The sequence below is a fragment of the Echeneis naucrates genome, chromosome 7, assembly GCF_900963305.1.
Source record: "Echeneis naucrates chromosome 7, fEcheNa1.1, whole genome shotgun sequence".
NCBI classification, from domain to species: domain Eukaryota; kingdom Metazoa; phylum Chordata; class Actinopteri; order Carangiformes; family Echeneidae; genus Echeneis; species Echeneis naucrates.
The window spans coordinates 19,640,476-19,667,430 of NC_042517.1; the positions used below are offsets into that span (position 1 = coordinate 19,640,476).

General features: G+C 40.5%; 1 protein-coding gene across 4 annotated transcripts in view; it reads left to right on the forward strand.

Moving 5' to 3' along the window:
- Positions 1–3,570: 3,570 nt before the first annotated feature.
- vps13d (vacuolar protein sorting 13 homolog D) overlaps positions 3,571–26,955 on the forward strand; it is a 56,961-nt gene continuing 33,576 nt past the window's right edge. For 3 of the 4 annotated variants that reach the window (XM_029505520.1, XM_029505522.1, XM_029505523.1), the window contains exons 1-27: positions 3,571–4,122; positions 6,620–6,786; positions 8,759–8,836; positions 9,179–9,369; positions 9,689–9,769; positions 10,172–10,288; positions 10,558–10,662; positions 11,546–11,716; positions 11,998–12,098; positions 12,973–13,141; positions 13,722–13,823; positions 14,071–14,260; positions 14,519–14,701; positions 16,354–16,484; positions 16,600–16,663; positions 17,012–17,191; positions 17,277–17,407; positions 17,494–17,626; positions 17,726–19,996; positions 20,114–20,268; positions 20,802–21,845; positions 22,407–22,497; positions 22,608–22,734; positions 22,822–23,002; positions 23,115–23,339; positions 26,175–26,316; positions 26,641–26,854. In XM_029505520.1, coding sequence (XP_029361380.1) covers positions 6,690–6,786; positions 8,759–8,836; positions 9,179–9,369; positions 9,689–9,769; positions 10,172–10,288; positions 10,558–10,662; positions 11,546–11,716; positions 11,998–12,098; positions 12,973–13,141; positions 13,722–13,823; positions 14,071–14,260; positions 14,519–14,701; positions 16,354–16,484; positions 16,600–16,663; positions 17,012–17,191; positions 17,277–17,407; positions 17,494–17,626; positions 17,726–19,996; positions 20,114–20,268; positions 20,802–21,845; positions 22,407–22,497; positions 22,608–22,734; positions 22,822–23,002; positions 23,115–23,339; positions 26,175–26,316; positions 26,641–26,854 — 6,674 coding nt within the window. In that variant the 5' untranslated portion in view covers positions 3,571–4,122; positions 6,620–6,689. The remainder of the gene's footprint in view (positions 4,123–6,619; positions 6,787–8,758; positions 8,837–9,178; positions 9,370–9,688; positions 9,770–10,171; positions 10,289–10,557; positions 10,663–11,545; positions 11,717–11,997; positions 12,099–12,972; positions 13,142–13,721; positions 13,824–14,070; positions 14,261–14,518; positions 14,702–16,353; positions 16,485–16,599; positions 16,664–17,011; positions 17,192–17,276; positions 17,408–17,493; positions 17,627–17,725; positions 19,997–20,113; positions 20,269–20,801; positions 21,846–22,406; positions 22,498–22,607; positions 22,735–22,821; positions 23,003–23,114; positions 23,340–26,174; positions 26,317–26,640; positions 26,855–26,955) is intronic. The other variant, XM_029505521.1, reaches the window with a different exon arrangement.

Genomic DNA, 26,955 nt, shown 5'->3' on the forward strand with positions numbered 1-26,955 from the left:
CACAGGTCTTGGGATTCAAAAAATGTCAAATGTTTTGAGAGGTCAGCTCCTCACCAAATTTAAACGGGGGGCTCAGAGCGGCAGCAACACCTGTTTCTGCCCCAATTTAACGTAATGTAAATGAAGGTTTTCCTCAAAACAATTTCACTCTGTCTTCGCACTGTCCGTACACGCTCATTTTAAGGAGTTCACAGATCGAGTGTCATGCTCGTCTCACCTCACTCTGTATATATATATATACACAGACACAAACAGAGACAAATATTCTGACGCACTTACACATATACACAAACACACACAAAGACAAACTTACAGACGCACTCACACATACACAGACACACACAGAGACAAAAATCCAGACGCACTCACACATATACACAGACACACACAGAGACAAATATCCAGACGCACTCACACATATACACAAACACAAACAGGGACAAATATACAGACGCACACACACATATTCTCATTCATCTAGGTCAAAGTCACATCAACTATTGAATCGAGCGCAATCGGTTCTCAGAATCGAAATTCGATCCGTAAGGCTTTTGAAAGCAAGACGGTACGTGGGTTGCTCGTCCGGGCGACAGGCGACGAGCGACGGGCCCCGTGGCACTTCAAAATTTCCCTGGAATTTTCTTGTTCTGATTATTATCACTGTTTTTACTGTCATTTTAACACTGCTATTACCATTCTTCTGTTATTTTACCTTAATGCTGATATTTGACAATGAACTTTTTGTAGTATCAGTCAATAATACTTTTTCAAATGTGAACATTTTGCTTTTATTGTGTTCTCTATCCTCCTACTCTCTCTCTCTCTCCCTCCCAACCCAACCGGTCCAGTCAGATGGCTGACCCCGCTGAGATAACTGAAAGATCTGCCTCCAGATTTACCCTTGGAGACTCTAGGAACCACAAGTAAACCTCCATCTAGAGAGCGGAGTGGCCTGCTAGGACAGTAAGGAACTATGAGCTCTCTGAGATAAGATGGAGCTTGGCCGTTAAGAGCTTTATACAGTATGTTAACAGAAGGATTTTAAATTCTACTCTGTATTTTACTGGCAGCCAATGAAGAGCAGCAAACACAGTAGAGATGTGATCTCTTTTTCTAGTTTCTGTTAATATTTGTGCAGCAGCATTCTGAATCAACCAAAGGCCGTTCAGAGATTTGTTTGGACACCCAGATAGTAATGAGTTACAGTAGTCCAGCCTAGAAGTTACAAATGCATTGACTAGTTTTTCTGCATCATCCTGTGAGAGGATGTTTCTGATTTTCCTAATGTTTCTCAGGTGGAAGAAAGCTGCCCTACTGACTTGTTTTATGTGAGGGACAAAGAACATGTCCTGGTCAATGATTACTCCAAGGTTTCTTACAGTGGAGCTGGAAGCCAAAGTAATGCCGTCCAGACTGACGAGATGATTAGATAGCATTTCTCTGAGGTACTCAGGACCGAGTACAATAACTTCAGTTTTGTCAGAGTTGAGCAGTAAAAAATTTTGTGTCATCCAGACTTTTATGTCTTCAAGACATGTCTGCAGTTTGACTATCTGGCTGACTTCATTTGGTTTCATTGATAAGTACAGCTGAATGTCATCTGCATAGCAGTGAAAGTTGATGCTGTGTTTCTTGATAATGTTCTTGATTGGTCCAAGTACAGAACTCTTCCAACTTACTGGAACGCGAATGTCTTTCTAATTTCCTTGACATCTGCTTGGCTCCCACCCGGGAGCCAGCTTCCTCTGTTTGATTACTTTCTTTTTGACAGGGGCAGCATCGTCAAGATTTGAACACAGGATGGACCATCATGCTAATCACAGGGTCATTTGGTCCTCATTTGAATTTAGATATGGTATTGTTGGGAATGATGACCGAATGTTCTCTTTAAATTTAGCCACAGCATCTTCAGATAAAGCTCTTCTATAGCTGAATTTATTCCTTGATAAATTACAATTTAGGCATCTAAATCTGGCATCTGTGCAGCTGTGCTGCACAGATGTCTTTAACGTGCTAAAAATACAATCAAGGACTACTCGCACCCAGGCCACAACCTCTTTACCCTGCTGCCATCTGGAAGGAGTTACAGAATAATAAAGGAAGAATAAAAAAAAAAGAATAATTACTTTTTAAATCATCATTATAAAATATAAATTACATGTTATTTGCCATGCTCATCTTTCTGATTGCCTGCCAGTCAAAACTTCATTCATTACTATTTCCCTGATCTTGAAAACACACATTTAAACTGGGTTAGGAACCCTTTTGCCCCCGGTGTCGGTTCTAGTCTGGAAATAAAGTCACAGGAGGAGCTGATGGAGATGACATACTCGGGAGCCACCAAGCCCATCCCTCCCAGTAGTGTAATTTCTGTATGTCTCACTCACTCACACAAACACACATGTTGAGAGAGGTCTGATTTATTTTGTTGTGTTCTTGTTTATCAGCAGTTTGTTGAAAATGTTATTATTCAATGGAACTGTAATACAGTGTTGTGAATATGTTATTATATTATTATGCTAAGCAAATGAAATTATTATTGAATATTGAATAAAATTAAGGAAATCATTCTAAAAGTTGATGTTTCTTTGATGTTTCAGTGGGTTTGCAAAGGGGGTCAGTGGCCAGAAGCTAATGCTGTTTGGGGGGCCATGGCATGGAAACGTTTGGGAACCCCTGCTCTAAACTATAGGGCATGTCTTTTGTCTGTCACCCATATTGGTTCCCATGCACAAGATTTTCCAGAACACCCATTTTCTTTGTAATAGATTTGATATTTTAGATTGGCCTTTTCTTGAAAATGGATAGTGTAAAAAATGTGGACTGAGGTTTGGGGTCCTCGAATGACGTAATGTTTTGGGGGCATTTTTTTCCCCTTAACCTGTAAACTTATTTGTAAACTTCAAGAAAGACCATCATAATGTCACCTAGGGCTGCAAAATTTATCAAAATGTAAATTAAATTGAAATTTGGCCACATGAAATGCTCCATCCTGGAAATCATATTCTCCAGATGTAAGGATGTTTATTTTGTCCAACACCAACAAAAAACTAATCAGCATTTAAAGTTTGTTTTCAATAATGGCATTATGTAGACATGACAATTAAAATATTAATTTTGAACATGCCTTTGATTCAGATTGACATAGTTGTGCCTCAGTAGCAAGAGCTATTTGCAGTAATTACACCAGAGTTGACTTCTTCCAAAATCTTCTACATCCCAAACCAAGTTTTATTGTTTTTATGTTTTCTCCTCAGGATAAACAGCATTAAAGTTACCGCATCCTCAAAGAAGTTATCTTTATCTCGCAGTTTTCCAACTTGTACTTATTGCCATATTAATTGCATGCATTTTTACACCACATAATAAAGCCTCTCGGGCGATTATGTTATATTAGTTTGAATGCCTTGTTTAATGGGCAACTTCTGTGTGCAGTCTACACTCCAACCTAGTGGTCGGCGGTAACGCGCGTTAAACGCTGATTATCAGCCGCCAACAAACGAAAGAAAGAGAAAAGAAACGAAGAAGAAGAAACGATTTGTTTTTGTCACGTGACCAGAAGTACAGAAGTTCAACTCTACGACGTGTTTAGTTACAATGCGGCTACACACAGCTCTGTTGTCTGAAAACACAGGAGTCACCCGTTTGCTCTGGGAGGATTACATTTATTTTTTGTAAAAAAAAAAAACAACAAAAAAAACAAAAACAAAAAAACCCGCTTAGTACTGCTTTTGAGTGTGATAGCGTCAGCTGCTCCTTTACGGCTGTGAGCCTTCACCCTTCGTCTGAGCTAAGTGGCTAGCCCACTTTGATCACAACCTTGCCCCGTCCGTCACGGTAACCACGGCAGGTTTGCGGTTTACAAAGGGTGACAAATATTCAGCGGGTTCATCATTATTTTTTTCTTTTACCCAATTTCCTAAAGTGTATATAAGCCTGTAATTAACTGCCCGGCACGGTGTTTCAGTATGCGGATCGTATAAGGCTAATCGTGCCTTTGGCGTGAGTCCTCTCCTGAGTGTGTGTCTACAGGACATGTCCGCCTTCTGACCGTGTCCACAGACGGGTAGTGACATGGACTCAGCAAAATTGGATCGATAAGCAGACCTGCCGTCTGAATCGGTGAGTCAACTGCACTGTTTTTGGTGTAATAACAGGACTTGTAGGTACGCGAAGTTATCGAACTGCTTCGTTAACATCTAACTTTAGTTGAGTGTTCAGGTCACTGACACGCTGCCAGGGCCGGATAAGAAGGCAGCCTTTGGTATGCCACAGACTTTGATTAGACCTGGCACTGCTTTAACTAAACCTGTTACTGACTTTATAGTTAGGTGTAACTGAAGACACGGCCTGAAACACTTTCACTTTGATCTCAGTGAAAGAAAACGCGTCTACTTAAAAATAATGCTAACTAACAATTCAGTTTCACAGTAATTGCACTTTATCTAATGTACATTCGCTCAAAAACTTCAACCTGGTCATAATTGATGTTATCACAGGTACATAACTTGCGTAACTGCAACTGCGTTTGGCGAGGGTGGGGCACCAGTCTAACTCTGTGCTGAAAAACCCGTTCAAAAATACTCAAACATGCAGCTCTTTCAGGGCATTGGTGTGTGTCTACCCCTTTTTCTCCAAAAACCTCAGCATACGTTTAGCCCGAGATTTTTTTGAAAGTTTAATGTTTTGACATCTATTAAACTTGTATTTCACCTTTAGCAAATTGCTATTTATGACTCATTGTTTCTCTTTTATACTGTTTTCAATTTTAAAGATGTGTGTCGGATGAACAGAACATTCAGGGCTAGTGTAGGTGGCATTACAGCTGGAGTGGAAGAAGGGTCTAAAATGTATCCAAATAATCTTGCTCACTCGTTCCAGTGGCCACAGGTTTTTCTCTACATACATAATTTTGCTGTAGGAAATTCTGTTTTCTTCAAGTGACTTGCAGAACGTAAACAAGCATCCTCTGTTTGAGGAGGTATGTTTTTGGAGAAAAGCATAAAACTCCCATTTCTCTACCTGACTTCTGAATCCACGTTTTGCCATAGAGACAAAGAAACCTCACAGATGTATTGATTTATAAAATAGTTTATTCACAGTCTTAAAGACTATTCTTCAATTTACAAATGTTGCTTTAAGGCTGTAACTAATTATTATTTTAGTTGTCAATTAAACCAGTGATATATATTTTTGGATTAGTCACAATTATTTTCAAAATAATGATGAGCCAAACCCTTAAACTTGTATTTGTAAGACAGTAAATTTATTCTTAATATAAAACTATTGTGATCACAATGAATATAAGTAAATACATGACATAATACAACATTAAAGTGCAAATAGTCAAACAAAAATAAAATATGTACAAATAAGTGGCTCAAAATAGCAACAGGTAACCAACATTACATATTGTGGATGTTATAAGCAGTCGCTCCCGTTTCTCTATTTTTTTTGTTTGTTTGTTTGTTTATTTGTTTAATTTTGTTTCGTTTTTTGTGATTGTTGCGGTCCAAAATGCTTGATTGAGGAAATTAAGAAAAAATGCAGGCTGAGTCTACTTGAATTTGGGTCATTTATTGTGAGCTCAAAATGGTGATTTCCCGAAGGAACTGCATATAAAGTTAAAACAAATGAAGAATGGCTTTCTTTTAGATGACAGTCATTTCCATCCTAATAGAAATCTTGCCCGTCTGAACCATCTGGATGTCATGTTAGACACCTCGGCTCCTGGCCGCTGTTGTTTCAATTGCTCATCCATCGCTGTAGTTCCGCCATGATGTGGCAGCTCGGCTTTGCACAGTTTGCATGTAACCCGTTTCGTTGCTGTTTTCCGAGAAGTGCTCCCATACTTCAGAAACATTGGGTGTCGCTTTTCCAGCCTCTCCTTCTCTGTTCCGCCGTAATTCATGCGTTCTTCTTCTGTGGTGCCATACAGAGTACAGGCAGTGGACGCTACACTGCCCCCACTAACTGCCAGCGCATCGCATTTATAAATGAGCCGATATGTGAATATCTTATTATCATACATCAAGGTGTTATGATAAGTCGACGCAAAAATTTCAAGTTAACAAATTGTTTTAGTCGTCTTAATCGATTATGTCAACTAATCGTTGCAGCCGTAGAACAATTCTGTGCTGATTTTCCCACGTTGTTTATATACTTTATATGTTTTTCTACCGTCTTACACCTTTCAACTCCCAGCTTCAGATTATTTTAGTCACTTAAAATTTTTCAAATCGCTTCACCTTTTATAGCATTTCTTCATTGTTTACATCACTTCTTCTTTTATTATTTTCTATTATTTTAGCTTATTTAGCATTATTTCAGTTCTTCAGGAAATTTTCTAGTTCGCCACCATGTTCTAAATTTATTGACAGAATAACAATCCATAAAAGCCTTTAAAGTTTCACTGAGGCTTCTACTGATTTGTGGCTATGAAGAAATGAACTTTTTACAAGTCAGAATGGAATTTGGAAAAGGACATAGCTCCTCTGCATGAGCACAGACTGCATTTGGCGTAATGAAGAGTGTGATCAATGTAATTAGCACTATTTCAACGTTTAAAAAAAAAAATAGCTTCATGTGTTTATTTGACATTGTACATCTCCACTTTCAGGATTATTACCAGGAAGGTTTTTGAAAGCATTCCAGCGTGGTGTAGCTCTCATTGTCCGTGAGCTATCAGAATGTTGGAAGGCCTTGCTGCCTGGGTGCTAAACACATATCTTGGTAAATATGTCAGCAACCTAAACACGGATCAGCTCTCCATTGCCCTTCTGAAAGGTAATTGCACCTCTCCATTTTTCTGATTGCTAAGAATTATTGCTATTATTTTACAAAGCAGAATGCAGTCTTCTGGATGTGTACATGCTTCTTTTTTCCCTGGATAAAAATTTATTTAAGGGAATACAGTCTCTGCTTTACTGTTGTATATGAGGTAATTACATATGCGTAAAGGAGTAAGCTCTTCCTTGACTTTCAAATGAATGAAAGTCAGAATTTCAAATTGATTTAAATGTTATCTATAATAAGTGTCTAAATCTGTAAGGCTTTAGTTTCAGTAGGTATGTAAGTAACTTTTATTTATAAAGCACTCTTTAAAACCACAAAGGTAGCAAAGGTGCTGTACATTAACAATAAAACATAACTACAACAGATGATGCTGTGTAAAGACATAAACACAAGGGGTAAGAATAACACCAAAAGCATAAAAACATAAAGCACAGGGGCAAGACAACTCACAGCAAGTGGACTACATGGAAGCCAGGCAAGGTGAACAGTAAATCACAGTGAATGAAAAGCCAAGGAGTACAAGTGTATTTCTTTAAAAGAGATTTAAAGACAGGCTGTGCGGAGACCTGTCTCGTGTGCAAAGGCTACTCGTTCCAGAGCTTGGGAGCAGCAGTAGAAAACGTTCGATTCCCCCTGAATTTCAGTCTTGTTTCAGGGACTGTCAGCAGCAGCTGATTGCCCGATCTTACGAATCAAAGAGGGCAGTAAGGCTGCAGCAGGTCAGAGCGGTATGGAGCAAGAGCCCATTTAGACATTTGAAAACCAATAAAGAAAATGTAAAAATCAACTGCACAGGGAGCTATTGAAAGGAAGTCAGGATGGTTGTGAGATGTGCTGGCGCCTCCAATTCTGTATCAAAATGCAGGTAGCAGAGTTTTGCACAAGCTGCAGACTGGCAAGGGAAGCTTGGCTGATTCCCTCATAAAGAGAATTGCAATAGTCAAGGCGATTTGTGATAAAAGCATGGATTAATTTCTTGAAATTTGGTCTAGATAAAATGGGTTTCACCTTTGTTATTTTTCTTCTAGTTGAAGTTGAACTTTACCCCCAAATTACTGACAGAATGCTTGAAATACAGTGGCAGAGAACCATGGTCAATACTGAGGGGAGAACTACTACTCAGTCCAAACAACATGACTTCGTTCTTGTTCTCTTTGAGGTTCAGAAAGTTTAATGAGAGCCAAGTTTTAATGTCATTAAGATGATTGGTGAGTGGTTGGAATAATAGAAGTCGTTTTGGACCAAAGGAACATAGATCTGGCAATCATCAGTGTAAATGTGGAATGAGATAATAGGTTTCCTAAAAACAGAACCAAGGGGGAGTAAATAAAGGGCAAATAAAAGATGGCTGAGGACTGAACACTGAGGGGGATAGGAGCTGTTGAAGACACAAAGTTGTCAGTTTTAATACAGAAACTGCCATCAGTTAAGCAAGAGTGAAACCAGTCAAAGGTAACACCCTTAATACCGAGATAGTGTCCAAGGCAAGAAATTAAAATGCTGTGGTCAACAGTGTCAGTGCAGCAGATAAATCTCAAAGCACCAGGACAACAAACTTCCCAGAGCCATATTATCAAAAGAATGTTTTTTGAGACATACAAAACGGCACTGTGTAGAGCCTTGAAACCAGACTGGAGCAGCTCATTAATACTATTATGTATGTATTTTATGTATTTTATGAATTGTATGAACTGGATGTGAACAATTTTCTCCAACAGTTTGGAAATAAATGGAAGATTGGAGATAGGCCTGAAATTCAAGCAGAGGGAGGGATAAAGGCCTGTTTTTTTTTTTTTAAGTTCCTATAAAACATCACCTACAGCATAGGTGTTGTTTTATTGGAACCATATTAAGACATTTAAAACTCGTCCTATGGTTTGTTATATTAATATAAATTACAAATCAGTCACAGGTAGACAAACTTCTACAACAAAATATTTTTTTTTATCCTCTAATTTTTCAGGTGCAGTGGAGCTGGAGAACCTCCCTCTGAGGAAAGATGCCCTGCGAGAGTTTGATCTGCCCTTTGAAGTCAAAGCAGGTGAGGCACATAGACTGACTGATCTCATGAACGTACCACACACGTAAAGGGAATCTTCCCTGAGTAGGCCACATGATTCCCTCTGATTACTTGTTCAGGAGATGCTCACAATTATGCTGTCTGCTTAAGCGTTAAATAATATAATAACCGACCAAGTATTGCTTGTAATGGCAACTGAAATTTGAATGGGAAATTTAAGAATGTCCTCAAATGCACCTTGCTACTATTTAAGCATTATTGCAATCATTGCTTGATGAGTAGAATGGTTTAATAATTTATTTTTTTCAGCTTCAATCTGTGTTTCCTTTTTAATTATCCATGCATCATCTTGGTTTTCACCAGGCTTCATTGGAAAGATTACTCTTCAGATCCCCTTCTACCGACCACACAGTGATCCATGGGTCATCTCCATGTCCCAGCTCAACCTGATCATTGGCCCCACACAACTGCAGGATTATGATGGAGAGACAGAAAGAGAAGAGGAGAGACAGCGGAAAAAACGTCTCCTTAAGGCTCTTGAAGACAAATTCAAAGTAGGTAGATCAATGCTAGAGATGTCAGGCTCTATTTGGTGCAATGTACATAGTCTCAAGTGTGTGGTACTAATGGATATAGGACATGTCAGATAACCTTAGCTTTTTTAACAGTGGAAAGAGCTGTCACTACTCCTGACATGGCTCTAAATAGTAGTCTCTTAATTATTCATGAGATTGTATTGAACATAATTACTCAAGAGTGTAATTTCCTATTTAATAAATCTACTCCATTTAAAAGCCAGACACACTTGCACCTTTGTGACTTTATATCTGTGCTGTTGTTGACAGTGTATGTGATTGTTTTTGGCTTGTTCAGAGTGAGTGTGAACAGAGAGGAGAGTCTTACTGGTACTCTGTGACAGCCTCTGTAGTCACCAGGATTGTGGAAAACATTGAGGTAAGTTATCTACTATAGCCAGGATACAATATCGTACACCTCACACATCAGTTTAGACAACCGCTTGCTGTATGTATAGTAAATCAGTAATTGCCACAGTTATTCATCAAAATGTGACAACTAAATGAGTCGACTCAAAAAACAAAACAAAAGTTGAACAAAGTGCTGAACAGCTGAAAACGCATAGACACAAAACACACAAAAACTTTCCTATCTCATAAAGCAAGAAAGCCCCTGCCCCCCAAAAAAAGATTGAAAAGAAAAGAAAGATACCTTTACATGTAAACAACCTCTCAATATCAGAATCACATTGCTGTCTAGACACTTTGCCTGGTCTATGTAAAGTAATCAGGTTGTTATTAATTGTCCACATGATTGACCTGTTTTCTGTCTCATCTGTAGCTGAAAATTCAAGATGTACATTTAAGATTTGAGGATGACTTCTCCAACCCAGAGAAACCCTTTTCCTTTGGGGTGTGCATCAACAACATTTCTGCTCAGAACCCCTCCAAAGAGTCTGTAAGTGTACAATCAAAGTAATTTTAAAGTAAGTGGTAAAATTAAACTTCATTCCTTTGGTTTACAGTTTTCAGTGGAGTTGAGACAATTGAAATGATAGTACATATAGCATGACTTTCAGTTTGGCTTATACTTCTTTTATACCTGTTTTGATGCCTTAAAAACTGGAATTTATATTGTGTTTGTTAGCTCTTGATATTGTAAAACTATTGTGGAGAACCATTGGTCTTTGCTTTTAAGTTTATCAGGAGGTTTCTTTGTACGTACAGGTCATGAAGTCCCTTCGACAAAAGCAACTTGAGATTAAAGACTTCTGTGTCTACTGGGACACTGAGTGTGAAATGCTGGGACAGCTGCCAACAAATCAGATCCAGGTCTGACTTCTGAGAAACCCTCAACTATTTAGAGAGCGCTACATGGTCATATGAGCAGTGTTTCCACTGAGTCGTGTGGTACAGTTTCATACAATATGGTGAAATTTGGAATGGTACACGCTGAACTGACTTACATTTTGACTGCTAACAGTACCCTTACTTGGTAGGTTGGGGGCGTGTCGGATGGTGATAGTTGTGTCTGGAGATACCAGGGTTGACCTCCTTGGTCGACCCTGGTAGACTGTTGTTTGCTGACACGAGTCTCCTTTTTTTCCCTGGGTCAAAAAACGGCCCGCTCCCTTTTCCCACCCCAACACAGGATAATAACAAATGCTGTATTTTGGCATATAGCACGGTCAGCCAATCAGGGGACTGTAAGGGGTCTAGCTCCACCTTTACCGTACCCTACCATTATGATGGGTGGTGATTGTTTTGGTAATGTTTTTAACTACTGACAATTGAAATTCTACTACTACTATTTACATATTGTACTGTACCATATAATCACGCTTTGTTTCCCGTACTGTTCCGAACTGAACTGTATCACTCTGTGGGAAGATGGCTATAGAGTATTTAGGTGTACTACCATTATTTAAGTTTCACAAGACATCCAATTTTTTTGATCTGTTGTTTGTGCTAAGGGTATCGTGACATTAAAGCAATAGATATCCATTTATCCAAAGAAAATGGACTTTCCCACATAACTTCAATAAAATCATTCTTAAAGTCATACTGTAGGTTAATACTTAGTCTGATTATATTTGATATATGAGGCAGAAAATATGAGCTGCTTGGTGAAACACTTAAGCTGTATAGTCCAGGTTTCAATTCTCCCCAGTACAAGTTCACTATTACTTGTCTGATTAGTTTTCTAATTGTACAGGATGCAATGACTGGGTGTATGCAGAGCCGTGAGCATCAATATATCTTTGAACCAGTGTGTGCCTCAGTGCTACTCAGAAGAAATGCCTCCAAGGAGCCTCTGAGGTCTCGAAGCACCCCACGGATTGAGGGTCAAGTTCAGCTAGAACCCATGTCCTTACGCTTGTCACAGGTCTGTGTTAACAACCAACACGCTTTATTTTGGTCACTTTTACACACTGACACAGCCACATATATATAATACTATATCATAGCAGTATTGGTATTGCAAAGGGATAGAGTTTTGCAGAGAGTTAAGATGGTATTACAACACAATCAACCAACACAAAATCATTTCACTTGCTTGAACACCAAATCCTGTGTTTTCTCAGGCAAATATCAGATCATTAGCCCACCCTGTAACAGAAACATTCAGACTGAGCAGTTACCGTGTGTGTGTGTGGTGTCCATTAGGTACAGTACCAGCAGATCATGGCTTTCCTGAAAGAGCTAGACCGCCGGGAAAGAGAGATGCTTTATCGAAAATGGAGACCTAAAGTTCCAATTTCTGGAAAGTAAGTTCACACTTCCATACTTCTTTTCATAATGGGAAGCAGCTGACTTTCTCAGACGTGTAATCAAAATATTTGTTCTTTGTCTCTTGTACAACTGCAGTGGTAGTTCTATATATGATGCTCAGGAAAACTGATAAGGCAAGAAGTAACTATTATACTTCAGAGTCAAACAACCACAACCATGGCAAGGTAGTGCTGGCAACATATGCTGAACATATTTATAATGTTGTTACAAAGTTGTACCTTGTACCTTGGTACATGGAAGAGAAGCAAGCTAGTTCTGAGGCCAGCTGCAACCTTTTATCAGCTCATTGTGTTTTCCATCATAGACAGACAGACCGTGACTGATCGAGCTGGTTAAGAAGTCCGTCCTCTTTCCACTTGTGTTCAACTCTTCTACAAACTTGGCTGAGTGCTTGCGTGGTGTCATTTAGCCTCAGTTTTACGTTTAGGACATTTGTCTTTCACGGAAACAAAAGAATCCAGAATATGAGCGTGATCTTTTAACTTTGCTCACTAACTGAACGAGGTTAAGAGTCAATAACATATAAGATGTCCTTTGTGAGAGGTCTGCCTGGGCAGCAGACATTCATTCCTTTATCTATCTTCTATTGTTTCTGGGTTGTCGGGGTTGCTGGAGCCAATCCCACCGTGAAGACACTGATCCACATGTATTGCATGTTAGTCCCTCCTGTAGAGCACCTACAAAGGCTTTGTTCTCTGCTTTGAACATCATGTCTACACTTTATACATAAATTCCATTGACATCGTTGTTTAAACTTTCTATATGCAACCTGCCACATTGCACCTCATTACGGATACTGTTTATTTAGTACACATTTGAGTCCGTGTACAATATTGCTTTTCTGTCCAGCTGCCAGCAGTGGTGGATGTTTGCCATTCAGGCCAATCTAAGTGAGATCAGGGAGCAACGGCAGCGAAGCAACTGGGATTTTGCCCTGCAGCGAGCCCGAGATGCCCAGAGCTACACAAGCCTGTACTTCAGAAGGCTCAGAGCAGTCCCTCTGAGTGCTCAGGAAGAGGTATTGTAAAACAGAAAAGATGAACAGATGTATTTACATATTTAGATGGCAGTATTATGAATATCTTTAAATAAATTTGTTTGTCCTGTGGGTTTCATTTTTGAAACTGTAATTTTGAGTTTTCATTATCAATGAAGAGACTGAAGGCACCTTATTGCAGTCATAGTAATATTTACTTAGTATGTAATAATTTTATTTATTTGAGAATTCATTGTTCAATCAGACCTGAGAAGACGTCTAGTGGACACTTAGATACCTTGCTGATTAGATGAACGAGTACCTGTTGTGTTTGAATTTTTTTATGCCCATGTACAGTGCATAGCTGTTGCTTGTGGTGTGCCAGTTGAATAGCATGACCAAATATTATAGTATATCCTCATGCAGGATGATTTACTGGAGAAATTTGGAGTCAGGCAACAATTTTTAAACAGATGTTCCTAAAATCTGCACACCTGGTGTATATTAGTAATTATCAATACGGGTATTGGCTGTGAAAGGCTTAACTGAAATTGACTGGTTTCTTCCGCTGCCATCATCACCTGGGAACTGATACTTGTCTTGTCTTTTTTTTGCCAACTAGAGTGAACTTGAGCGAGTGGAGGAGGAGCAGACATTAGAAGAGCTGCAGAGTCTCAGAGAAATTGTGTTCGACTGGGTTCAAAAACAGGAAGAGATTGCAGAGGTAACCTGATTCAACACCTTATTCAGGTGTACATAAATGTAGGAAATTTTAATTTCAATGTATCAATTGTTTGTTTGAACCTAGTGGAAAGAAGAATGCCTGTCTAGATAAGATTAAAGTCCTGTCAACTTATTTTTAAACTGTTTGGATGCTCACAAATGGCACAAAAATGCTTTCTCTTAAGTCATTACACTGATGCAGTGTTGTTGTAGTATCAGCATGCGCTTTTTGTTGCCTTCTATTGTAGATTGTGAGAGAGCCTAGCAGTGGTCTGCAGCCCTTATCACCCACTACATCCATCCCTAAGAGTCGGAGCTCAGGGATGATACAGTACCTGCAGTCTTGGTTCCCAGGCTGGGGAGGCTGGTATGGCGATTCCGAAGATCCTAGCAGGCCTGAAGAGCTCCTGCCAAGTCCATCTTCCTGGGATATTCTTGGTGAGAAACTGTCTGGATCTAGGCATGCATCTTTAGTGCCTTTATAACTGAGAGTTGACATCACAACCTCACGATTTTGGGCATAGTTAGTTCATTAGTGATTGGGAATCAGAAATCAACCAATGATTTGTCTTCAATCATAACTTTAATTGATGTCAAAGTTGACCTCGGGGCAACACCCTAAAGAAGAAAAGCTAAATTCCCAATTAAGTTTTGTGAAATGACTATAATGCTGACCAAGATTATTTCCTTTTCCAGCAGAGACAGAAGACTTATTTGACCCATTGGAGGACTCCCACACATTGAACACCTTCACCAGACGAGATCACCTGTTTGCCCGGCTAGAGTTCTTATTAGAGAAGGGTGGAGTCACACTCTATCATCAAGACAAGAGGGGGGACGTGCTACATGAGAGTGGAGTCATCCAGTTAGAATTCTCAGGTACAAAGAAGGTGTGATACAGAGCCCTGTTGCATTTACTGGCGTTACTCTAAGGGCTCGAGCACTCAAAATATGTCGCCTTAAGACTCCAGCATACACTATCAATGTATATGGTTTAATTTCCTGATGTCAGTTAAATAAACTCTTTTGAAAGTTTTAATCCACCTGAACACATGAGGATCATTTCAAGACCTGGAAGATAAAAAGTTATCAATAGATTTTTCGTCCTTGTACACCTGTTGGCTGTGGCCAACTTCGATATACATTGTCCAAGCTGGCCCAAATTCACCATGCATGATGGCACACCAACCCTGAACACATTTATGTGGTTAACACAAAATGTTCACTTGCTGGTGAGTATATCACACCCATTAACAGGTGCTATTATGAAGAGATAACAGTGTTATTCACTTCACCTGTAAGTGGTCACAATGTCACACCTCTCACTCACTCGTTTCTACCATGTATCCATTTCTGGGTCACAAGGGTTCTGGAGCCAATCCCACCCAACACTCTGTGTAAGAGTGGGGGTACACCCTGGAACAGGTCACCAGTCCATCGCAGGGCCAATACACAGAGACAGGGATGAACAGCCACTCAAACTCACGCCCAGACCTACTACCCACTCAGGCAATTTAAAGTCACCAATTAACCTGCTCATGCATGCCTTTGGATGGTGGGAAGAAACCAGAGTACCAGAGAAAATCCATGTGGGTACAAGGAGAACTCCCCACAGAAAGGTGGCCCGGGAACCAAAACCACAACCTTTTTGCTGTTAGGCAACATCGCTAACCACCATGCCACCATTTTTCCCATAACATTATGCCAGATTGGTGTAAATGCACAATGCAAAGTGGCTCAAAAGTGCCATATTGAAAATTAAGAATATCAAGCCCTTCATTTCGACAGCACAGCTGCATAGTGGTCAGCACTGCTGCCACAAGAAAGTTGTGGGTTTGGTTCCCAGGACTGGGGCCTTTCTGTGCTGAGTTTGAATGTTCTCATCATGCTTGTGCTGGTCTCTTCTGGGTGCTCAGGTTTCCTCCCACGATCCAAAAACATCATGTTTGGGTTAATTGGTGACTCTAAATTGTCCGTAGGTCTGAATGTGACTGGTTGTTTATCTGTGTCTATGTATGTTGGCCCTGTGCTGGACTGGCGACCTGTCCAGTGTCCGCCCTTGCCCATCGACACACAAGCTCTCCTGGACCTATAACCCAAGTCCAACAGGAAATCAGCCATTTTGATTTAAAGTTACAGTTGCACTTGCACAATGCACTTACTGTCGCAGCATTATAAAATCCAGAGGAGCTGTTTGTTCCATAGGTTACACTAAAACTGGGGAAGCCCCAGCAAAGTGATATCTGTGTGCCAGTTGAGACTGGCATTGTGTAATAGAGCTTCCAGGCAGATTTGCAAAGAAAGTGATCTCACAATACAATACCTCACTCATGTTCCAGAGAATCAGGGTTGGTTCTTTGAGCTAAAGTTAAAGTTGTCAAAGGTTTACATGTATAGTATAAGTATCTCCATGTATGTCCATATATGTAGTCTCTTCTAAGTGTACACGTAAACTCCACATCTTTCCTTACAGTTTCATTTCCATGCCCCACCGTTTTGTGACTCAATATACTGTGACCATGTGTCCACAGGTGTGAAAGTGATGGTGGATTCTCTCCCTCGCTCAGAGTCCTCCCTGCTGTCCGTTAAATTGGGTCGTTTGTTCCTGAGAGACTTAACCACTCAGGACACAATCTTCCCTGTTTTGGTATCTCCCAAAACGGTAAGCAGTGATGGATAGATGTGCAGAAATTTCAATCGGTGACAAAGGGTTTAGGGAAGGAAATTGAAGCACCTCATTTTGCTTTGTCCCCTAATATATTGATTGTCACTTCTAGGACAATGTTGTTAATACTAATCAGCCACCCGGCCAGTCCAGCAGTTCTACTTTTGGTAAGACTGGTAAGACAACTGTTTTTGTTTTTAAGAATTGATTTCATATCTCATCACTTTTACAAATTAAATACTGATTAAATACTCCATTAAGGAATGGTTTTGAGCTCTCCTTGCTGTTGTCCTGTGTAGCTTTGTGTATAATAACGCGAATAACAAAGTAAAAAAGGCTCATGATTTGACTGAACTCAGGATGGATGGAGACAATCCTAATCATTAACATTTTAATATGTTATGGTGCAAAAACAATTCCTGCCTCTTTTCTGCACTTGTAGAAGAGAAGCAAAATTCTCACCACCATTGATGAAAAGGTTTGTTTCAATAAATACCACTCGTGATTTGTTTTTCTCTTCTCAGGAAGTAGTGCAGAATGCTTATCCTCACCAGTGTTTGAGATGATTTATGAGCGTAACCCCCCAAGGTGCAAGTTTGAGAGACGACTGGAAGTGAGCACTAGTCCATTAAACATCATCTACAACCCAGAAGCAATTAAAAAAGTTGCAGAATTCTTCTATAAAGGCAGAGTTCACACCTCAGGTGAGTGCTGATATATATCAATAAAAAAAGAGTGTTCTGGGTGTGCAATTAGTTGTATTTTAAATCCCTCTCCCTTTGAGCACAGGTTTTGGCTATCAGTCAGAGTTGGAGCTGAGAGTTGCAGAGGCTGCCAGAAGGCAGTACAATAAACTGAAAATTCAGACCAAGGCTGAGATTCGACAAACAATTGATCAGCTACTCGTGGGAGAGTTTATTGTAAGACAGATTCACTGGATTGTGACATGTAATAATATCCAGCAAAATAATTTCTTAATGCAGAATTACATGCTTTTACTACGTAGGAGAACAGTAAACGTTGGACCATGAAGCTGGACATCTGTGCACCTCAGGTGATCTTTCCTGATGATTTCCAGTCAGGGGATCCAATGCTAGTTGTTGTTGATCTAGGCAGGATTCTCTTAACAAACTCTCAAGGTAAAACAATCAACCATTTATAAAATAAAAGATATCATCAATTATCATCATTCCTTAAGCAAATCATGTTTCTAACATTGCTGTTTATTTTCTCAAAAGATGACAACAAGGCCAGCTTGAAAACTACACAGCTTAACAAGGAAGACATGAGTGATGAGGAGTATCAAACACCTCTTGCCACTCCGCCAGAGTCTCCACCACCTGAATTAAATGACTTCCCTGTGAAAGAACAACTGAAAAGCCCTGAACTTCCCAACCTCATATCTCATGAAATCACACACACCTACAGTAGAAAGCTTTACGAAAAATACTCGTTGTCCTTCAAGGACCTGCAGATAATGGTTGGTCACTATAAGGACAGCTGGAAACACCTTCAAGAGAGTGAGGTAGGACCCACCCATGTAGTGGAGAAATTTAATGTACTGCTGCAGCTTGAGCAGAGACTGCGCTATACATCAGACCCCCAGCTCCCTGGGGCAGTGCTGTCAGGAGCTCTACCAGACCTCAAAGTCCATATCAACCTTGAAAAGATGACTGCCCTTAGGAGTTGCTTGGCTAGGTTAACTAGTCCAGCTGTTAGTAAAGGGGACCAAAGTCAAGAAAGAGGCCCCAATATAAGATCTCCTGACCCTCTTACCCTTCGCCATGACAAGATATTTCGGAGGGAAGACAGCTCCTGGAAACTGCAGGGTTCAGCCAAGAACCTCACACAGAGTGTGATGACCTTAGAACAGCACACGCGGGAAGTCCTGGTGGAATCTAGACTACTGTTAGCTGAGTTCAACATTAACTACATGCAGCTTGGCGTAGAGAGTGATGGCCGCTACATATCTGTTCTCAAGGTATTTGGCACAAATGCTCATTTTGTGAAGCGGCCTTATGATGCTGAAGTCTCCCTGACTGTTCATGGACTTTTGCTAGTGGACACCTTACAGACCTATGGTTCAGATTTTGACCTCCTATTGGCTTCTCATAAGCATCTCAGTTTTGACATACCCACGGGCAGCCTCCGAGAGAGCCAACCTTCATCCCCTGTATCGTCCCCCGATGGCAGGTCTCCTAAACATCAGGACCACCATAGCGAGTCAGCCTCTTGTATGCCTGTGGATCGAATCTCCCCCTTGACCCACCTTTTCAAGGACCAAGAGGCTCTCATTAAGCTAGAGTACCAGTTTGTGAGCTCAGACTGCCCTTCCATGAACCTTGATAGTTCCCTTCAGGTCACAAGCATGCAAGTCAACAATCTGGACATCATTCTCAACCCTGAGACCATGGTGGAGTTACTCAAGTTCCTCCAGAAGTCTTTCCCCAAAGAGGATACCACTTTGACATCATCAGCACAATATACTGCACAGCCTCACCCTGAGCCAGAAGGGGGGACATATCAAGCCACTTATGATCAGAACAAAGAGTTGACTGTAGAGATCCACCGCCTTAACCTGCTTCTCCTTCGGACTGTGTCTGTTGGCTCTGTCCTTGTTGCTGAGAAGAAAGGACTGAAGATTGCCACTGCCAGCATCACTGGCACTAAGGTCAATGTGTCAATGGGCAGCCGGTTGGATATCACTGGCTCACTTGGGTCCATGCAGTTGGTGGATCTGACCCAGGAAGGAGGACGAAGTCAGTTTGTGGTCAGTATTGGTAGTGTTGAGGACAAGTCCCTTGGTGTACTAACATTCAATCCTGACACAGAGGGTTCTCCCTTAGAAGCTTTAAATTTTCGTCTTTTGGAGAAAACCGAAGGAGACTGTTCTTTGCAGCTTCAGATGGCATCCCTGCACTATAATCACTCAGCTAAATTCTTGAAGGAGCTGAGTCTGTCTGCAAATGAAGTAGAAGACAACTTCCGCTCCATGCTGAAAAGTGCTGCTACCAAAGTGTCAACAGTTCTGGCCACGAAGACAGCAGAGTACAGCGGTATGGTGTCGCTCTTTGAGACTCCCTCACGGAGAACTCGAACTCAGAGCCATAGCTGGGCTTACCCATTTGAAGATGAGGAGGATGTTCTCATGGAGGAACCTGAATCTACCTTAGACACATTCTTGGTGAAGCTCACCCTTAATATCAGCATAGATTCGCCAGTTGTGTCCATTCCCCGCAAGCCTGGACATCCTGAGTTATTGGTTGGCCATTTGGGAAGCATAACTATTCAGAATTTTGTGGCTGGACAAGACTCTGATAGAGAGAGACTGCAAGTATCTGTCAAGGATATTCGTCTGTATTCACTCAACATGAGTCATCTACTTTTGAAGAGACAAGCTAAAGAAGATACCGCTGTTCCTTTGACACCGTCACACAATTGGAGTATCATTTGGGATGAACCACAGTTCACACGTCACGACTTTTTTGAATCCCTCAGCCAGGGAAAAGGTACGAATTAAGTTGGTAATGTTAAGGTTAATTGTATTCTGAATGGTACGTTATATTTGGGTATGAAAATACAACTTGTGCCGATTGTAACAAAAGTTCATATAATTTGTCTATCAGCTTTCCACATATTGAAAGACACCACCATGAAGTTCACCTTGGAGAAAGTTCCTGTCGATGCAGACACCACTCGGTTTACCTTCCTCACAACAGATGAGCCTTGCAGGAGCACAGGGTTACTAAGAATAGAGGGCAAATTCGTCAATCCTGTACAGGTAGAGACTATATCATTACTGAAAATTCTTCAATATAAATCACCTGAACTGGCAGTCCAAATGGCATCTCTAGCAGTAATATTGTGACCAAGCCAAGAGACAGCTCAGTCCCAAATAAACATTTTGTGATAAATATGGACCTATTGTTTGTGTCATCACAATAGGCACTTTTTCAGAAATACTGTCCTCATTCATTCCAACCTCCCATGTTGCTGTTAACTCCATCACAGTTAACCTATGGTGAAGTGATGAAATTAATTTACGTGAACGTAAATTGGAAAAATAAAACTGAGTGAGTGAGAACACGATTTCTGTAAAAAATAAATACATAAAAAAAAAAATTATAATAATAATAATATTTCAGAGCTACACATGACACAAATGTTGAGTATGCTTTATCTGTCATTCAAACTTGGGTTCTCAGTGTGGTAGAAATAAAGACCCAAGAGACTGAAAATAAGCAGTCTGTACTGTTGATCAAAATGCAAGTGAAAGTGTTTGTTAATTTCACTAATTTTTGAACCTGGTGGTAGGTGTTCCTGTGCAAGTCTGTGTATGAGCAAGTTCTTCAGACACTGGACAATCTGTCCTTCATTGAGGAGCAACGCATCACACCTAGCAGACCACCTACACCCCCACCACCAACACCTTCCTCTACCAGAACTCACCGTTTTCCAGATCCCCAGGGAGGGTTATTTGCAAGGGACCCACCCCATATCAGCTTCTCCCACTCTACATTTTCCTCTCCTTTGCCTCTACAGTCCCACAAACCTGCTCTTCACAGTCCCACATTCACTCAGCTAAAGATGACATTACTTGTGGAAGAATTGCAAGTCCAGCTCAGTGCTGATCTGACCCAGGGCTCCCAGGGCTTAGTGAGTCTGCGCTTCCAAGATCTGGAGGGAGAGTTTACCAGAGACCACCCTTACTTATTGGCAGTCCAACTGGTACTGCGCTCACTTCTAATGGAAGACCTCCTGGAGCAGAACCCCGAGTCTAAATACAAACATTTAATGGTTTCTCATGGAGCTCCCAAGCCCTGTAGTCCAAAGGAATACCTTTCTCAGAGCTGTCCATCAGCATCTAATGTTCTGTACCCAGAAATGCCTCGTTCACTGCCTGCTCACATGGAAGAGGCCCAGAACGTCTTTCAATTCTACCAGAGACATCCCGGCACCCCTTCGGCTAGCAGTCGCAAATCCAAGAGGGATCCGGACTGTCCCAGCACTCCACCTCCATCTCCTACTTATCACACACCTACATCTCAGCCGCCCCCAAACTTTGACGACTCATTAGTTCATGTCAATGTGCTGCTGGTGGACCAGAACCACCCAGAGTTCAAAACGCGCTATGGCAGTGTGGGGCGAAGTGTGGATATTGATTTCAACTGCCTGGATGTTTTGATTACACTGCAGACATGGGTGGTTATTCTGGACTTCTTTGGTATTGGCTCCACGGCCAATAATCATGCTGTGAAGGCCCCCACACATCAGTCCGTGCCAGGACAGCCACTGTATGAGCGAGACATTAATGAGGAAGATGTAAAAGATTCTGTTAACACTAAAATGGACCTAAAGGTAGGTCAATGGACCCGCATGTAGTTAGGCTTGGCTATCTAAATTATACAGGTGCTGGCTATAGTTAAATTTTCTTGCACATTATATTAGTCAGGACATTATGGCTACTTGCCAAATATTGTGTAGGTCCCCTTTTGGCAGCAAAATAGCCCTGACTATCACGGCATGGACTTCAGTACTCTGTAGGTGCGCTGTCATTAAATTCTCCTTAAATCCTTAAATTCTGAGGAATTGCTGGGGAATCTTGAGGCCTTGCAACACCTTAAACATATTGTTCAACAACACATCTGTGAACCATTGTTGTAGTGTGTATATATACATGTGTATATATACAGTATACTCAAACCATACAATTATTTTAAAACTTAAAATAGCACAACTAAGAGCAATATTTAAAAGGTAGCTTGGACTTGTACTTTGGTCCAATCTAAGGTGTAATACTAAACAGTGCTGTCAAAGTATATTGTTCTAAATTTTAATCTTTACTGTTAGTCTAGTTGTAGCTGTAAGAATCTGTTTTTAAGTGAATCCTTGTCTAAACTTGTTTGTTTTCATTTATAGGTTCATTCTTTGTCTCTTGTACTTAACAAGAAACTCAATGAGCTTGCTAGGGCTAATGTGTCCAAATTATCTGCTCATCTCAAAATGTTAGGTGTGTATGAAAAACTGCATAAATTCACCTTACGAAAAAACAAATCGTTTTTATTAAGCTTCTTTTTTATGCACAATTTGATCACTTTCACATTATTCCTAAAATTTCAGATGGCAACCTGGAATTACAAGGCACTTTAGGAAGTTTGTCACTGAGTGACCTAACACCCCATGGTGATCTCTATCGAGAGCGTTTCACCACACGAGGAGGAGAGGCCTTGAATTTCAACATACATAAGTATATACACTTGATAGTCAATTACTGTTCACAATACTAAACAACACTGAAGAATTGGTCTTTTACAATACCTTTGAATCTGTTCAGGTTTGGCCAGCCTGATCCCAACCTGGAGCGGGAATGTGACATCAAGGTTTTTCTGCAGATGGCCTCAGTCCAATATGTCCACACACAGCGCTTCCAGGCTGAGGTGGTGGCTTTTGTCCAACATTTCACACAGCTACAGGATGTCCTGGGTAGGCAGAGAGCTGCAATGGAGGGCCAGACTGTGAGTATTGGCTCCAAAGATTCTTAACGTGGTAATCATATAAGCAATCTAACTTAAAATAAAATGTAGAAAATGTTTGATGTATATTCTTTTGACTTCTGTCTCTCTGCAGGTGCGGTATCGTCCTCAGCGAGCATCCAGGGTGTTGCTGGATATTGAGGCCGGGGCTCCGGTTATTCTCATCCCAGAAAGTTCGCGGTCACCAAAGGTCATTGTCGCTAACCTTGGTCAGCTGAGGGTGCAGAATCGCTTTTGTCCCGTTGGGACACATGGAACCATTTCCCTCAGAGACAAGGTAGAGAAACTCACCATGGCACATGCCTTTTTTCCTTCTCTGGTGAGTCATGTTGCTCATTCATCCACCTGCCATCCTTTCTTTTACTCTTCTCTTATGAAACTATTCAGTTAAATACCAACATTTAAAAAATTCTGAATAATCTTGCATTGCTTGGTTTTTACTACTAATACACTAGTTTCGTTTACTATTATTATTCTTTCTATCCAAATCTAATATGAAATAAAGCATTGTCCGATTATTTACTGGAGATTGCAAAACTATGTAAAACCTGGCCACATTTTAACATATATTTACAACATATAAGAAAGTCTAGTATCAGTTGTTGTCCCGAAAGAGAAAAGACAAAAAACAGGGTACTCACTTTGAATACATGACATTCAAATCTGTGACAGCAGTGTTTTTACTCGACCCAAATGCAGACACAAACTCAGGGGAAGAGGTTCAAAGGTTAATTTTAGGTAAAGAAAGGAGGGGGATGTAAAGAGACATTGACAGGCAGGTGAGTGGAAGTCTAAATTACTAGGAATTTCCTTAGAATTCAGGAAGCTACCTAGCAGCCAAGACTAAATTCCACAAAACAGGTGGAACTATCTGGGCGACAAGAGGAAGGTGAGCTGTTAGATGCAGGTGTGCTAAGAAACCAGGTGAGTTGAATTGCTGCACCCCAACTCACATGCAGGAAGGGATTACAAAGGAGAAACAGAAAGACAGTGAAAACCCAGAACACAGAGGGCTCATTACAAAATTTACAGCCCTTCCCTCCTGTAGTTATGGAGTTCAACCTTAAAATTCCCCAGGAAAGACTTCAGTCTAAACAGGATGCAGAAAAGACTTGTTCATGTACTTATTTTGACATGCTGGACTTGTCTCTTACAAGTCTTCAGCCAGACATCCAGAAATTCCCTCGCTAGGTCTTCACTAACACCAAGAATTGTATTATTCTTTTGTTTGTTTGTATTGTTTGCATGCTATTGGGAATTGTTGGCTGTCTTTATTGTACGCTGATCATTGTGATGGATTATTGCACATTAAGTAGTTACTGCACATTATTAATAGTCCAGAGTAAACTAACCGACTCTGACTCAGTGTCTGACAGTCAGAGTGAGGAGTTGTGCAGTCTGATGGCCACAGGCAAAAATTATTTCCTGTGATGCTCCGTGGTGCATTAAGGTGTAATCAGCCTAGTACTGAATGTACTCCTGTAACTGACCAGCATGTCGTGCAGTGGGTGGGACGCATTGTCCAAGATGGCTCGCAGCTTGGACAGCATCTTCCTCTTGGACACCTCCGTCAGATGGTCCAACTTCACTCCCACAGCGTCACTGGATCTACGGATCAGTCTGTTGGTGTCAGCTGCCCTCAGCCTGCTGCTCCAGCATACCGCAGCATACAGGATAGCACTGACTACCACAGACTTGTAGATTACCTTGAGCATAGTCCTGCAGATGTTGAAGGACCTCAGCCGCCTCAGAAAATAGAGGCGACTCTGGCCCTTCCTGTTGAGGGCATCAGTGTTTTTAACACAGTCCAGTTTATTGTCAAAATGTACTCCAAGATATTTGTACTCCTCAACAATGTCCGCACTGACCCCCTGGATGGAAACAGAGGTCACCGGCACCTTAGTCCTTCTGAGGTCCACAACCAGTTCCTTGGTCTTTGTCACATTGAGCTGCAGGTGCTTCAGCTCACACCATGTGACAAAGTTGGCCACAGCAGCCCTGTACTCAGCCTAATCACCCCCGCGGATACATCCAACCACTACAGAGTCATCTCATTAGTCATTTAATCATTGGACTGGATTTTAATACGTTACACCTTATAAGTATAGAGCCTAACTGTATCTCAGATTCATTGGTATGACGGGAAGCATCTATGTCTCAGGTCTTTTTGGACAGGTTTACTCGGCTCTGAGTCAGAACCAATCAAGTATAAGCATTCACATTGTTTATTAAATCAGGGATAAAACCATCCCTATTTTCAGCGGCTGTCCAAAAAACTACAAATAAAATATCTTCTTTTTGATATTTAATCATTTATTTGACTTTAGTATATTTGCTTAATATTTCTTCTTTCTTTGTATTTCCATGCATTTGATAAGTTTATTTTATTTTTATTTTTTTTTTTTTTAAATACAGGTCCACAAGTTATTTTATTCCCACAATACTGCTGATGCATGTTGATTCCATTTCAAGTCGATCGTGTTTTAAACATTCTTAATGAAACAAATAGTACCAATTGGATCAGTACTGACCTGCACTTCATCTTGGATGACTCAGTCATGACACACCAAACTGGAATTATTATTGGCTTAAGAATCTCAGCAAGTTTTCCTGACTTTGGTCATTTTGTCTTTACACTGATCAGAGCATTTATAGGCAAATGTTGGTTTACTGTGTTAATACACACTAATGTTTGCTAAATTTACTTTGCTGTCATTGAGAGAGTCTGTGTTTTACTCTGATTGATCTAGTGGGATCAAAGTCTTCAGAAGTGTGATACAATGGCAGAATATAATTATTTTTAAAAAGTCACTGTGTGGGTTTTTTTTTTTTTTTTTTTTTTTTTTGGCGTGCTAAGGAGATGATGGCACAGGATTACTGAGTTTTTATGGGAATATAAGGGAGCCTTTATCACTCTTTGTAAAACAGTGGGAACATAAATGTGCATTATTGTACACAACAGACAGAAAATTAAATCATTGAAACTCATCATTAATATTTATCAAAATCTCACAGATTATTTTGTGCTTTGGCCTCTTTAAAAAGAAAATGTTTGCTATTGTGTAAATGTATTGGCCACATTAGAATTGATAGTTAACTGAATTCTTTTTCAGTTCCTTTTTTTTTTTCCTCTTCTTCTTTTTTTATTTTAAAGGAACAAGTTCAAAGTGCAGCAAGAAGCCATAGTGAGCAGGAGAAGCCAAGAACTCCCCCATCCAGCTTCGGCTCTTCCACGGGTTTGACCTTTGTTGGACCCCAGGCCCAAGACACTGAGGAAGATGAATTTCACAGCATAGGTTAGTATTGATGCAAAGTTTGAAAGAAAGAAAGAGAGAGTATCTTCCAATACTGTATCTTGGAGGTAGAGCCAAGATAATGATAATGAGTAATTATAACAAGCTTTGAAGTTTCTTTTGAAATTACTTTGTTAAATGGTTTTCATTTTGACTATCCCCATGAGAAATGCACTAAACAAAATAAACCCAAGACCAAATGTGGTTTCAGCTGATAAGCTCCATAAAAAGCCCAATTTCTGTTGATTATTGTCCACCTATCACTTGGACACTTCATGGAAAAAGTCATCTTAAATGTAGCTGCAAACTGTTGTGTTTCCCCATCAGAGGACCATATTTGCCTGTTGGACTGCATTGAATTGGACCTACAAGAGATGGATATATTCGCTGCTGAGCGTCTGCCCTTTCAGCCCTGGGAAAGTAGTGGTAAACCTCCTGAGTCAGACCTCATCTTTCCTTCCTTTTCTTTGCGTCGTACTGGAAACAACCTTTTGAAAGAATGCTGCCGCCTGAAGCTTAAAGTGGAGCGCAACCTGGATAAGTATGTCCTGCTTTTAAAATAATTAAAAGTTATGATCATCGTACACTAATACAGCCGGTTTAGGCTTTCCTTTTTGGACACATTTTATTACACAGAAATAT